Here is a 12,973-nt window from a genome sequence, read left to right on the forward strand (position 1 = left end):
TATGATTGCGCAGCAGCGCAGCTAATGTTGGCAGGCAGAGCCGCCCGGACAAGCGGAGCGCCCGCGGGGGTAACAGTTCTTTCCAAGAGGCTGCAAGAAAGCCTCCGGGGGAAGTGCGCCTGACGCCTGTCCAAGGCACAATCCGAGCTAGAGGCCAATCCCCACCCCTCAAGCCATCCTGGCGCTCCGTGTCTTTCTGGGGGATGGTTGCGCTTGGTCATCACCGATGGGATCGCCTGCCTTTTGCTCCAGGATCAAGCGTCGCCGCCTCCGCGGAGTTTTCCCAGCCCCGCGCGGGTAGGACTGGAACCCTCCCCTGGGCCGGTTCTGGGCGGGCCCCGGCACTGCTCCGCCTCGCCGCCCACGTGTGGCTGGGCGAAGATGGCGTCTCCCATGGCAGGTCAGGCCGGCTGCGCGTTGCGAGGGTTGGCCGCGCTGAGAGCGGCTCTGCTGCAGAGGCGGCGCAGTGCGGTGAGTGCGCTCGCTGGCTCCGACGCCTCCCCGCGCCTTGGCTTGAGTCGGGGGAGGAATTGGGCCGCGCCACGTGCCCGCCTCAGTAGTACGGAGTGGGTCGCTACTCCTTCTCATCTGGGTGCCCCCTGGGTGAGGGTTCCTATATAGCAGTGTCACGACTGGGTCACAAGGTTACTAGCCTTCAGCTAGTTGCTGGAGATCGCCTGGAATTGTTGTTGATCTCCAGACTACAGAGACGCTTTCCCCTGGTGAAAAGGGCTGCTTTGGAGAATGAATTCCATAGTATTATGCCCTGACGAGGGCCCTCCTCTCCCCCAAACTCTGCCCTCTGCAGGCTCCAACCCCCATATCTCCAGGAATTTCTCAACCTTGAGCTGGCATCTCTAATAGGTGGCCAGTAAAGGGGTGGTGGTGGTTCTTTCTGGCAGCTGCTTTCAACGGGTGCTTTATTGGGGACACTTTCTCCAATAATAGGATTCAAGTCTTGCGCCCCAATGCTTGTTTAGTGAGCAACACAAGGTAGTTTTGTACATGCTCAAAAACTTGAGCCACTTCCAGTAGGTGTGAGCAGATGGCCTACAGATTTCCAAATTTCCAAAACAAATTTCTGAAACAAATAAATAATTGAGTTAATATTTAAGAACTCCAGGGGTGACCTAGGAAGACAAAATGGCCCTGGGAGGGGCTTTGTCACCATGATGTAGAGAAGACTTGGTAGGCCCAACAGTGGCCAACATACACTGCTGAAGAGAGGAGGACTTGCTGGGCCCTGTGGCAGCCACTACGCCATTTGTCTGGTGGCGGGCTCCATACAGCTTAACTGGGCTGGGCTGGCAGCTACAACCACACCATTTGTGCAGCAGCGACCTCTGTACAGTTTTACCTGGCTGGGTCTAACAGCAGCCACCACACAACTTTCCATAATGGCTAGTCTGCCTCTGAAAGGCTCTCAGAATGCTGTTGTACAGCTTAAATATCTGGGATGTCTCCCTTACTGTTATTAATATATATATTTCAAAGGTGAGCCATAGCATTGCCACTTGGTTCTGGGGCTAAGGTGTAGTGAGCCCTGACTAGCATCTAGGATGGCGTACAAGGTGGTTGTGATAACAGTAGTACTGAGAGAGCATTTTGCAGCGTTTCACATACGGTAGTGTAGAGCAGGGTTGTTAAAGACAGCCAAGAGACAAGAACTGCCTAAAGTTGTTCAATGAGGCTGAGAAAGAGGTATTTGGCCCTGTTTCTTTTTATGTGTTTTTATAAGGAACAGGGCATGTCTTCACCCAAAAGGATACAATTGAAATATTAACTAGTGTCCTTGATGCTATGGTGCTGTGAAATCTCTGCCTACCTAAAGGGTATGTAGTAGCATCTTGCTTTACCACCTATTTTGGAGGTGTTTACCTCAGGTTTTCTCTTGCACTCTGAACTTTTAACTCTATGGTTCTTTGTGACTAGGCAGTCTGGTTTCTTTAGAGTTAAAAGTGAAATTTTGATGTTGGCTTGGGTTGGAGGGCATAGGGAAAAATAGAACAACAATTTATCATGATGAAAGGGTGCTAAAAACCATGCACTACCTGGAGATGATAAAATGCAATTAATTGGTCTTGACTGGCTTACAGTTACAAGATTTTTCCAGTCTAGCAGTAAATGCAATTCCACAAACATGTGTTTTTTATGTTTTTTAAAACTAAACAGAAAACAGAATTATTATGGGTCTTCCTATGGTGGTGGAGAGTGCTGTCAAGTCACAGCTGACTTATGGCACTGCCTGTTGGGGTTTTCAAAGCAAGAGACTTACAGAGGTGGTTTGCAATTGCCTGCCTGTGCATTGCAACCCTGGTCTTCTTTCCAGTTACTAACCAAGGATGACCCTGCTTAGCTTCTGAGATCTGATAAGATCAGTCTTACCTGGGCTATCCAGGGCAGGGCAGGTCCTCATATACAGGAGAATTGATGGTGGCATCAAGACCTCTTCAGTGGTGAAAGAGTTCATCCATTGACCCTAGATTTGTGACCACCGGTAGCTGATACTGTTGTTAAGAGTCTGTATGAGAATGTAGTGTCCTGCAGAGTATTATTTCTTCTCAGTGTATGTGGCACTTTCAAGGGACTTAATCTACTGATTATTTCCCTGTAGTTAAAATATTACAATTTAAAGACTCTGGTAGTGTTAGTTATCAGATTGTTGAAATGAACAGATCTTAAGCATGAAATTGAAAAAAAGTTGAAAGATGTTCTTGCAATTACTTGCATGCTCTTGATGTCTTGGTTAATTGTTGTTGAAATGTGCCTATTTTGAAGCTTAAGAGGAGACGTTGAAATAAATGGAAACTCCTATTTCCTGTAAGATGTGAAGTGGCCTTGTGTGGCATTCAAGTTGGTGCTTCTCCTCATTAAAATCAGAAGTATTACAGTTCTGTAATACAGTTCACGTTTAAGTGCAAGTAAGTCTTATTTTGTTCAATGGGAGTGTCTTCTAAATAAGAGTATGGACACAGGAAGCTGCCCAATGCTGTCTCAAATTATTGGTCCATCTAGCTCAATACCCTGTAGATCTCTGAAGTCTGAGACAGGATGAGGTCTTTGCTAGTGCCCACTGCCAGGGCCAGCTCCAGCATTGCTGGCACCCGAGGCAGCTTAATGCTGCCTGTGTGTGTGTGTATATACAAGTGCGCACGTGCATGGGGAGACTTCCAGCCTTTCCATTCAGTTGCTCTGCGGACCAGGCGCAGCCAGCCGCCCTGGCCGCCGGCTGTGCCTGGCCCGCAGAGCAACTGAACGGGAGGCTGCTTGCTCAGCTGCCCCACGCTGCCGCTGCCAGCATGCGCTCCTGGCTGCTGCCGCTGCCAGCAACTCCATGGTGCGCGCCCCTGCCCCCGGGTTGGTGCCCCTGCAGTGCCTTAGCGCCCTGAGGCGGCCGCCTCACTGGCCTCAATGGACGGCCCTGCCCTGCCCACTGCATGAGATCTTTAGTTGGAGCTGCCACTGACTGACTCTTTTAACAACTGTCTCACTTACTGCTAAGCAGGACATCTTGCACAAAACATCTTTTAACTGTGATTAAGAGGCTGGGGCACCTTTCCTGTGAGGAAAGTTGAACATTCCAAGGCTTTTCAGTTTAGAAAAAAATGGCTAATGAGGGGGAAGGAATGACATGATACAGGTTTTTAATATTATGCACGGGTCGAGAATAGAGAGAACTTTTTCTCCTTTTCCCATAATTCAAGAACTTGGGGGAACCCAGTAAACCTGATGGGCAGTAGATTTAGAATGGACAAAAGGCAGGGCCTCTTTACCTCAAAAAACAATTAAATTGTAGAATTCTGTGCCAGATGCCATAGTGATGGCTATGAGTATAGATGGCTTTAAGAGGGAAATAGATCCGCGGATCTATTTCCATGGTCCATCAACGGCTACTAGCCATGGTAACTGAAGGGAACATCTGAATACTAGCGCTAGGGGGCAGCCTCAGGAGAAGACGTGTCCTTTTTGTTGGCCTTTACGGACAACTCTATTTTACAGTGTATAATGATGTGATTTTTATTGTTGCTTTTAAATGTATTTATATTTGTTGTATTATACCGACTGTAATCTGCCCTGAGCCCACTTGCGGGGAGAGTGGGCTAGAAATCAAATAATAACAACAACAACTACTACTACTGGTTGGCCTTTCTGAGAAACAGGATGCTGGACTACATGGACCACTGGTCTGATCCAGCAGGGCTCTTCTTATGTTCTTATCTTGGACCTCGGATGTGTAAGGCTGGTACTCTATCACTGATCCGCATGTGCTCCCTATTGTAACCTTAGATGATAATGTTTTGTAGACAAACAAAAGATTACAAAGATTGTTGAAAGTATGATAGAAGTGATTAATGGCTAACTCTGTCAATTAGACTAAGCCTTTTTCATTGATACTGCTAACTGATTATTCAATTTCCATCTATTTGCATATTGCAAAAACTTCATCATAGGTGCCTTTTTGAGGTATTGCAGTATGAGTAGGCTAATTTAGAGTTTAATAAACTAAAGCTATTATTAATTTTTAGAAGGAAAAGGTCATCTTTAATAATTTCCTTTTCATTCTTTTCTGTGGCTATACAACTGAATTAGAAGTCTAAAAAATAAACAATAAATAAACAACGAACGCTGATTAGAATTGGTCTCCCACTGTCTAACCAATGAATGTTTTAGTTGATTAACCTACGAATTAATAGCTTGCAGGCCTATTGATAACTTTTTTCCTAAATGCCACTTTGATTAATTCAGAATAATTGTTGCAAAAATCTTACATAAACGATACTTTTTTTTTCGATTTTAGATTCTTAGTTATCATGGCGTTAGAGCAATGCCCTTATCTATTTTCTCTGCTAATTAATGAGAAAAAATAATGTTCATGCTTCATCAACTGTAATATTAATATTGTTTTAAAATGAGATTAAAAACAGTAATGGTTTTTGGGTAGCATTTATTTGTGATTAGTATTTCATCTGCAAGTTTATTTTCCGAGGTCAATCCCAGCACTTCCTTGCAAATTCAATCAAGGTACTTTAGAGCAGAATGCAAAGCCAAGGTAGGGGGAACTTTATTACAATTAAGACTGCCATTAACTGTTTTAATGAAAGACAGACAATCTCTGTGTAGTATGCCAGTATATTTACTCAATAATACAATACAAAATGTCTTGTAGATGGTTTCTGATAAAGTCTACTTTGGTTCTTGAGTATGCATGATACTTAGGCCTGGCCTGTACATGCTACAGAGGGAGGTGATAGGTCTGTACCACTGCAGACCTGGGGGCACGTATATTTGAATATTCTCCTATGTAACCCCCCCCCTGCAAATAGAAAATCAAAACAACAAAGAAAAGAGAGGGTTAGAGTCTTCCTATCTCATGTGCTACATTTTTACTGGCTAGAGATTTTTCACTTGGGACAGCATTAAAACATGAAATCACTAACTCTAGTCTGAAGCAGTTTAATTCTTTCTAAAACCTTATTCTGTTGTATGTGCCAATCAGGTTTATCATACTACTGTAACCAAGCCCAGGGAAACTGTGTACTGTGTGTGGCTTGGTTCTAAGCTAGCTTTTTGCCATTAGACCTGGGAGTGAGGATAGGAAATGGTGACTGATATGACTGCCCAGTGGCTAAAATGGGAACTTGGTGGGTGCTGAGGACTGGAACAGATAGCTGTCCCATGCACAGTTAACCTGCTGCTCAGACAAGGAGATATTTGTAGGTAGATGAGAACCAGCGGGTAGTGAAGAGAATATATCTTAAACAGAAGATAGTGGATAAAGTTTTGCATAGTAGAGAAAGTGGGAAGGAAGAGTTACGCTTCTGTGCCAGTTTTTAAGAGGTTACTTGTATGTCTTCCTTGTATGCTGGTGAGATGCCCGGATTCCTCATGTATCATGAATTCACTGCTGGAGAAATGTATGAATCCTTCTCTTGTTCTTCCCCCCAATCCACTTCTTGCTTTCAGGGCAATTTGAAATTGGTTTTCTCAGCCCAGTACCGAAAATCTGCAATTAAAGTTCTCAAATAAAGTTTTAAGACACATACTTTCTTGTGACAGAGTTGTATTTGTCTGGAGGTAGGGGTAGGCAAGAGAACCTAAACAGATCCATTAGTTTTTTGGAAAGTAGGATTGGTTGCTGTTGAACTTCCAGTTGTCCCCAGAATCATCGTACAGATCATTTACGTAGGGTGATGATTTTCCAAGGAACTTTTACGTACAGTAGTATGAGGCTATTTTTCTGTTCCCTCAAAACTCTGATCTGAAGGCAGACCTCATTTTCACTTTTACAATCCAATGCTATGCATATTTATGTACTCTGGGATCAAGAAAATCTTCAGTCTATGTATATGGAGGCAGCCTTGGAGGAAAATTTAACTTCTCTTTACTAGTGATACGGTTTTCTGGGAATATTTGAATTAAAAAAATCCAATTCCAAAATTTAAATAAATATTTAAATAGTGTTTGCAAAATTTTAATAATTTTAGCAAAAGAAGGACAATACCAGCCCGGGCCATGCACATGCACAGGGGGGCTATCTGTTCTCCAAATCTCACATTTAGCCCATCAGACATGATTGATTTGCAGCACATCAGCCCTGACAACTATAGATACACAGATTATATATGCGGGGCAGAAGATTTTCATGAAAAAATATAGCATCAGAAAAATTTCCACCCTGCATCATTGTTGCTTAGGTTCAGTTAAAAACCTTGGTTCCTAAATTTAAATTATTTGTATACTAAAACTGTGATTTGCATCATAAGGGTATTAACATGCTTTGATTTTGGCTAAAATAGAAAGTTGAAAGTTCATTAAAATATTTAGTACTAGTGATACAGATTATATGTCCTCTGCGTATGTGCCTGGCAGTGTACAAAGTAGCTAAAATGGCTCGGGTCCTTCTAGATGTCAATTAGGGTCAAAATCATAATATTTCATTAAGAAAAAACTGATTTTGGAAAATAAAATATGGAATTCTTGGAAAACCTTGCATGGATTGGAAATGTGTGTTCTTGAGGTCCATGCATATAAAATGGATCATTGTGTAAGTGGCTAGGAAGGGCGGGGTTAAGATCTAAATATGATGTCATTGAGTATACCTTGAAACAAGTTAAGTCATGTTGAAATTAATGGTAGCATAGTGCTCGGAAAGCACACTAAACCCCAGGATTTATTTGTCTACTGGGGCTGTAAAGTACTTTCCCCCCTCTTAAATGTGGTAATGTGGTTTCTGTTTATGCCAGTTGCTCTGACAGTGTTTTATTTGTGCGAAGGGGATGTTATGCTTGGTAAAATTGTAACTAGTTTTGTGTTTGGAGGGAGGGGAGGAAGAAGATGGCAAGCAAGTCCTTTAGAATGCAGTTTCTTTGTTCCTCAAATGCTCCAAAGCTTTTAAAGAAGCGACTATGAGATATTAAATGTGTTGATAAAACATTTCAATTAATTTAGTGTCTAATTACTTCGTTCAAATGAAAAGACTCTCTCAAAGGCAATATTCTTCACTCAACAGAATCACACAATATGAAAATGTCTATGTTATTAATCTTAATTTTCCTGGTCCCTTTTGTGTGCTTTATTAAATACTGAAAAAGCTGTGGATTTTGTGCCGTATCTGGAATAGCAGATATATGACTTTTCATGCCAAGGAAGGAGACTGTTCCCCCTCCCCCTCCCAGATCCACACAAGGGAGAAACCATATAAATGCCTGGAGTGTAGCAAGAGCTTCAGTTATAGCTCAGGCCTTGCTTACCATCAAATAATCCGCACAGGGGGAAAGCCTTTTGATAGGGTTCAGTGGACCCTTTCAGACTTGGTTAAGAGCCTAAGGATTCTACTGCATCCAGCATTACTGATAAAGGAGCAAGTAAATGCAGCTTCAAGAAAAGTTTTCTTCCAACTCACCCTAGCCTGCAAGATGACTCCCTGTCTTGACATGGCCAATTTGACCACCTGGATCTACATCATGGTCACATTGAGACTTGACTACTGTAACACGCTCTGCATAGGTCTCCCCTCAAAGTCAATTTAGGTGCAAATCACCACAGTTAAATTATTATCAGGAGGTATGTGGAGCATGCATATTACTCCTGTTCTGCAGTCTTTCCATTGGCTACCCATCAGTTACTGAGCTGAATTCAAGCTATTGGCTTTCACATACAAAGCCCTTCCTGGGCCTTGATCCCTCATATCTATGGGACCGCCTCTCTCCCTTTGCATCTGAACAGGGCCTTCTGCAGATATCACCCTAAAGTCAGGCAAAACCCATGGATGCCTATACACGCACATTCTCTGTAGTGGCCCCCACATTATGGAAATGCCTGTCTGAAGAGGTCAGGAAAGCTCCCACTTTCCCAGCTTTCTGCAAACTGCAAAACTGAATTATTCAATGGGCCTTTTTAAACAGGTAATAAGGCTGTGCTGTAAGGGAATGGTTCAGAGAGATGCTTTGATAAAGGGATAAGGATTGTAGACTATATTACTTTGTACCATCTGTTGCTGCAAGTATGCTTCTACTGGGTAGTTTCCACTTCTCTTAATAAGTCACGTTTTGTTTCGGCAAGGTATCTGATTTCTGCTTGTTTTAAAATTTCTGCAATCTGTACCATATTGTATTGTTTATTGAATGTTCCAGCCACAGATTGTATTTACTTACACTGTATAATCCGCCCTAAGTCTCAGTGAGAAAGGCAGACTATAAATAATGTAAATAAATAAATAATAAATAAAATAAATCCACGGGTGGGAATAGTACATCAAAATAATTTGCAACAAATGTGCGCTCTGGTATTCCTAGCACCCTATTGTGGATCCAGGTGTTTACTTCCTCCTGTTTTGTGCAGTTCCTTATGTAAAATGCCACGAGACATGACTATGAACTAAGGCTTTGCTTACCTTGAGAATGGTTATATGCTGTTGCCAAGAGATACCTTAGTTTTACCAAGAGGGACTTTACAGATATACATCTATGACAACTTTCTCCATTTGTGGTGTGGTGATTTTTGCTACAACAAACCAGAGATTATTCTGCAAAGGAGGCATGTTGTGTTGGAATTTTGTCACGTGATTATGTGAGAGTTAACTCTTCTGGCATTTTTAGGTGGAAACTGGTGCCTAGTTGCTTGAAGGGGTTGCCTTGGGGGTAGCAAATGCAGTATGAATGTCTTCCATTCTGAAGAAAAACCCCATATGGATGTACATTTCTTCCACACCTCTTACTGTCTAACACTGTTAAGCTCAAATGAATGATTCGGCCCTTTGACATATACTTACGTACTGCTCTTCTAGACAGATTAGTATCCCACTCAGAGCGGTGAACAAAGTCATTATTATTATTATCTCATAATACAGCTGAAGAACCGAGGCTAAGAGTAGTGCCTTACCCAAGACCACCTACTGAGCTCATGGCAGTATTGGGATTTGAACCAGCAGAATGCTTATTCACAGCTTAACCGCTATGCTACAGCAGGAACTCAGAAACCATGTACTGGGATGGCATAAGAGTATGTATGGATCTGCAGACTTTTTAGTTCCTGGGTCTTTAAAGAACGTATCATAGGAGCTTTCTCAGGCTCTCCTCTCCAGTCTCCTCACGGGGTTGAAGGCTAGGTAGCTGCTGCTAGTCTTTAAAAAGTGAATCGTTGGAGGTATGTGAGTGCTTTGGGTGGACAGAACCATGCTTTACAGAGAAGAAAAATTGTCAGGACTTCCTTGTAGGTTGTGTTATACTGATTATGTTTGAGCTGAAAGCAGAAGCTTGCTCTCAATTCATTATTCCCGTGTCAAATCACTTACTTAGTAATCGCTTTTGCTAAAGAATGCGGGTTGCCTGTTATGTACATATGATTCATGGGCTGCACTCCAATCCCCTGGTGATTGGTTTCCTTGGCACGAAGTCTGCAAAGGCTTTCCTCTGGCTGGACGCTTTGAGGCTCTTTGTTAACAGCTCCAGAGTGTCCTTTCTTTCTAAATTTTGTCAGCGCTCTATCAGTGTATGGGTCTGAGGCTGAATTGTTGTGCCAAGTAATCATTGAGGATACCTACCCATATTGGAGCTTGGTATGGCTTAACACAGAGATTATATTGTTCAAACCATTGTGGCTGTTCTCTCAGCACGTGACTGGAATAGTAGTCAGGTTATTCAGCTGAGGCTAGCCACATGGATCATATTGTACAATTTGGTGTAAGCTTCTTAGGCAGCCAATTCCTTTTTGGGTCCAGTTTAAAGAACTGATTTTAACATTTAATGCCCTGTAAAAAAGCAAGGATACTTAAAGAACTGCTTACTCCCAGATAAGCCTATTTGCATGTTCAGAAGTGTCGCAGAGGCTCTTCTCTGTCTGACACATGTCTTAGGTCCTTTCAGCTGTGGTGCTGCACCTGCAGAACTTATTTCCCAGGATAATTTGCATTGCTTTAGACAACCATTTTGTTGTGGCAGCAAAGCTATAGAGTTCTGTCCCCAGAGAGATTTGTCTGCCCCCTTCACTAATTGTCTTCAGTCAGAGGGAGAAAACATTTCTGTTTTGTTTGGCGGGCCCTCACTAGTTGTCATTGACCCTTCCTTACATCCAAGTGTCTCTGTGTTCCTGTATTTTGTTTTATTTTAAACTTATATGCATGTATTTTAAAGCTTGTTTTGATTGTTTGCTGTTTTGGAGACCCTGAGTTGTGTGGAAAAGCAAGTTAAAAATGTTTTAAATAAATAGTATCATTGGGACTGACAATCTTTCATACAACCTTTGGCAGCCCTGGTTCTTGGATCAGTCTAAGTTTTCTCCAATTTATTTCTGTTTATTTGCTTTCAATTAATTATTTTGTAGCTTTTAAATATTTTTCTAGTCATGAATTGTTAGTTTCTCTTAATTTAGCTTTAGTTGTGGACTAAGTCAAAAGGCCAGATTAGTCAAAAGGTAGAATATAAGCATTGTAAATTAAATGTCACAAACATTTGGTATATGAAGCAGGACTCATGAGAAACAAAGAATCTGTGCTGTAAAAGAGACCACTGGTTAGGGGAGAGAGGTAATTGTGTGTGTCTTCAAACATATCTTCTTCAGTTTGGCAGAAGACAGAACATGATTTATATATTCATAATTTTTATCTGTTTTTCTTCAAAATGTACCAAAAGCTGCAAGCAATATTAATGCATCAACAAGCTGTGTAGTCTCAGCCCCATAAAAAGTATATACAGTGACAGTAAAAAAAAAAATCACGCCTAAAACATGAATGTGGGTAAAAACGGTAAATTAAAAGCAAGAATCTTCCGGTTTTGATCTGAAGCTTACTCTCACCCCATAGGAAAAGGTCTTTATTAGAAGCTATTTGCTGCTGGGCAGAAATTGGCCAGGTGAATTGATAAGCAACTTCCCTTAGGAGTGACGTCAGCAAGTTGAGTGACACTACCAGAAAAGTTCCCCCTCCTATAGTTAAGAAGGCAGTGGGCCCCTACCATTTCAGAATAAGGCCCTCATCCATTAATCTGGCTTGACACGTGAAGCATATTTACCAGTGGTATTTTGGGTATGTCTGGACTAAACATGTTGCCACTTACTTTGCTTTAACAGTGCTCAGATATTAGTTAATGTGTTTAGTGAGACTTCTGTGGCAAAGCTTGAGAATTTCTGCTCTAGCTCAGAATTGCCGTTGGGTGGGGTACTGGATTCTAAATTCAGTTTTCTGAGGGCTCTCCAAGTCCTCATAACTGAGTAATTGAATACCAGATAGGAGCTGCATTAATTGCTAGAAGGAGAATATTGCTGTGGGAATTTTGGCCAGCTACGTAATCTACTTTCAACACTATACCAGAGAATCCCCAAACAAAACTGGAGATCATTGGTAGGAATTCATGTTCATAGAACATATGTGAAATACAGACCTTTTGCCCTAGTTTGCTCAGGCTTCAGTGCAGTGCAGGTAAATAATTGCTATACTGTTTTTTTGTGCTCCTTGATAGCCCCATGGGAGACAAATATATCTTGTTTAGTTGCATCTAGATCAAAGAGTTCTGTACTATGTATTGTCTAAGGCTTTCATGGCCGGAGAACGATGGTTGTTGTGGGTTTTCTGGGCTGTATTGCCGTGGTCTTGACATTGTAGTTCCTGACGTTTCGCCAGCAGCTGTGGCTAGCATCTTCAGAGGTGTAGCACCAAAAGACAGAGACCTCTGTGACACTGAGAGATCTCTGTCTTTTGGTGCTACACCTCTGAAGATGCCAGCCACAGCTGCTGGCGAAACGTCAGGAACTACAATGCCAAGACCACGGCAATACAGCCCGGAAAACCCACAACAACCAGAGTTCTGTACTCTTCCTCTTCAATGAATGTATTTGTTATAAAAATTAGTCAGGACACCTATAACAAGAGATTTGCAAGAATCTGGTATAAAGTCTCCTGTGAACTCTGGAGTGGAAGAAATTCTCTAGCAAAGAACTAGATATGATACAAGAAAAACAAAGTTTCTTCAGTGTCTTGCTTGAAAATGCCTGCATTTTTTAAATACTATGAGAGAATGCTTTCAGTCTGTTTTAAACCTTGAGTTGTCAAGCAGTGTTCTCGATCAATTTGGAATTTCTTTCTTGAGGTTTGCACAGACTTTATAAAATAGGTTGAATTTTGATTTTATGTCTCTGACTGCAGTTTACCAGAATTTGACCTATTTGCTTATTAAAAAGGACATGATCCCTTAAGACCCTGATTCTGGCTCATGTGGGACACACTAAATATTTATTGAGAGATCAGATGCTTATTTAGGGGCTTTTGTCACTGATGCCCTTTCCATATGGTAGTACTTTCCTTTGGAAGCCCCATGTTGTTGAGTCTGCCAGGGCAGTGCAGTGGAGCTTCCCGATGGGGAGTTTCTCTGGATTTTCCCTTCCCTAGTCAATAAGGAGGCCATTTCTCCCCTCCTCATCACTGGAGTGGGATGTGCATCTCAGCAATATGCCATTTTATTGGTAAATTAATATGTCAACT

The 12,973-nt window shown here is 42.0% G+C and overlaps 1 protein-coding gene across 2 annotated transcripts in view; it reads left to right on the forward strand.

Annotated features, from left to right (window-relative positions):
* Positions 1-361: 361 nt before the first annotated feature.
* The window catches only part of SUCLG2 (succinate-CoA ligase GDP-forming subunit beta), a 275,276-nt gene continuing 262,664 nt past the window's right edge, over positions 362-12,973 (forward strand). The window contains exon 1 of one of the 2 annotated variants that reach the window (XM_054978337.1): positions 362-471. In XM_054978337.1, the coding sequence (XP_054834312.1) occupies positions 382-471 (90 nt within the window). In that variant the 5' untranslated portion in view covers positions 362-381. The remainder of the gene's footprint in view (positions 472-12,973) is intronic. The other variant, XM_054978338.1, reaches the window with a different exon arrangement.

Source organism: Eublepharis macularius, chromosome 4, assembly GCF_028583425.1.
Source record: "Eublepharis macularius isolate TG4126 chromosome 4, MPM_Emac_v1.0, whole genome shotgun sequence".
In the NCBI taxonomy this organism is placed as follows: domain Eukaryota; kingdom Metazoa; phylum Chordata; class Lepidosauria; order Squamata; family Eublepharidae; genus Eublepharis; species Eublepharis macularius.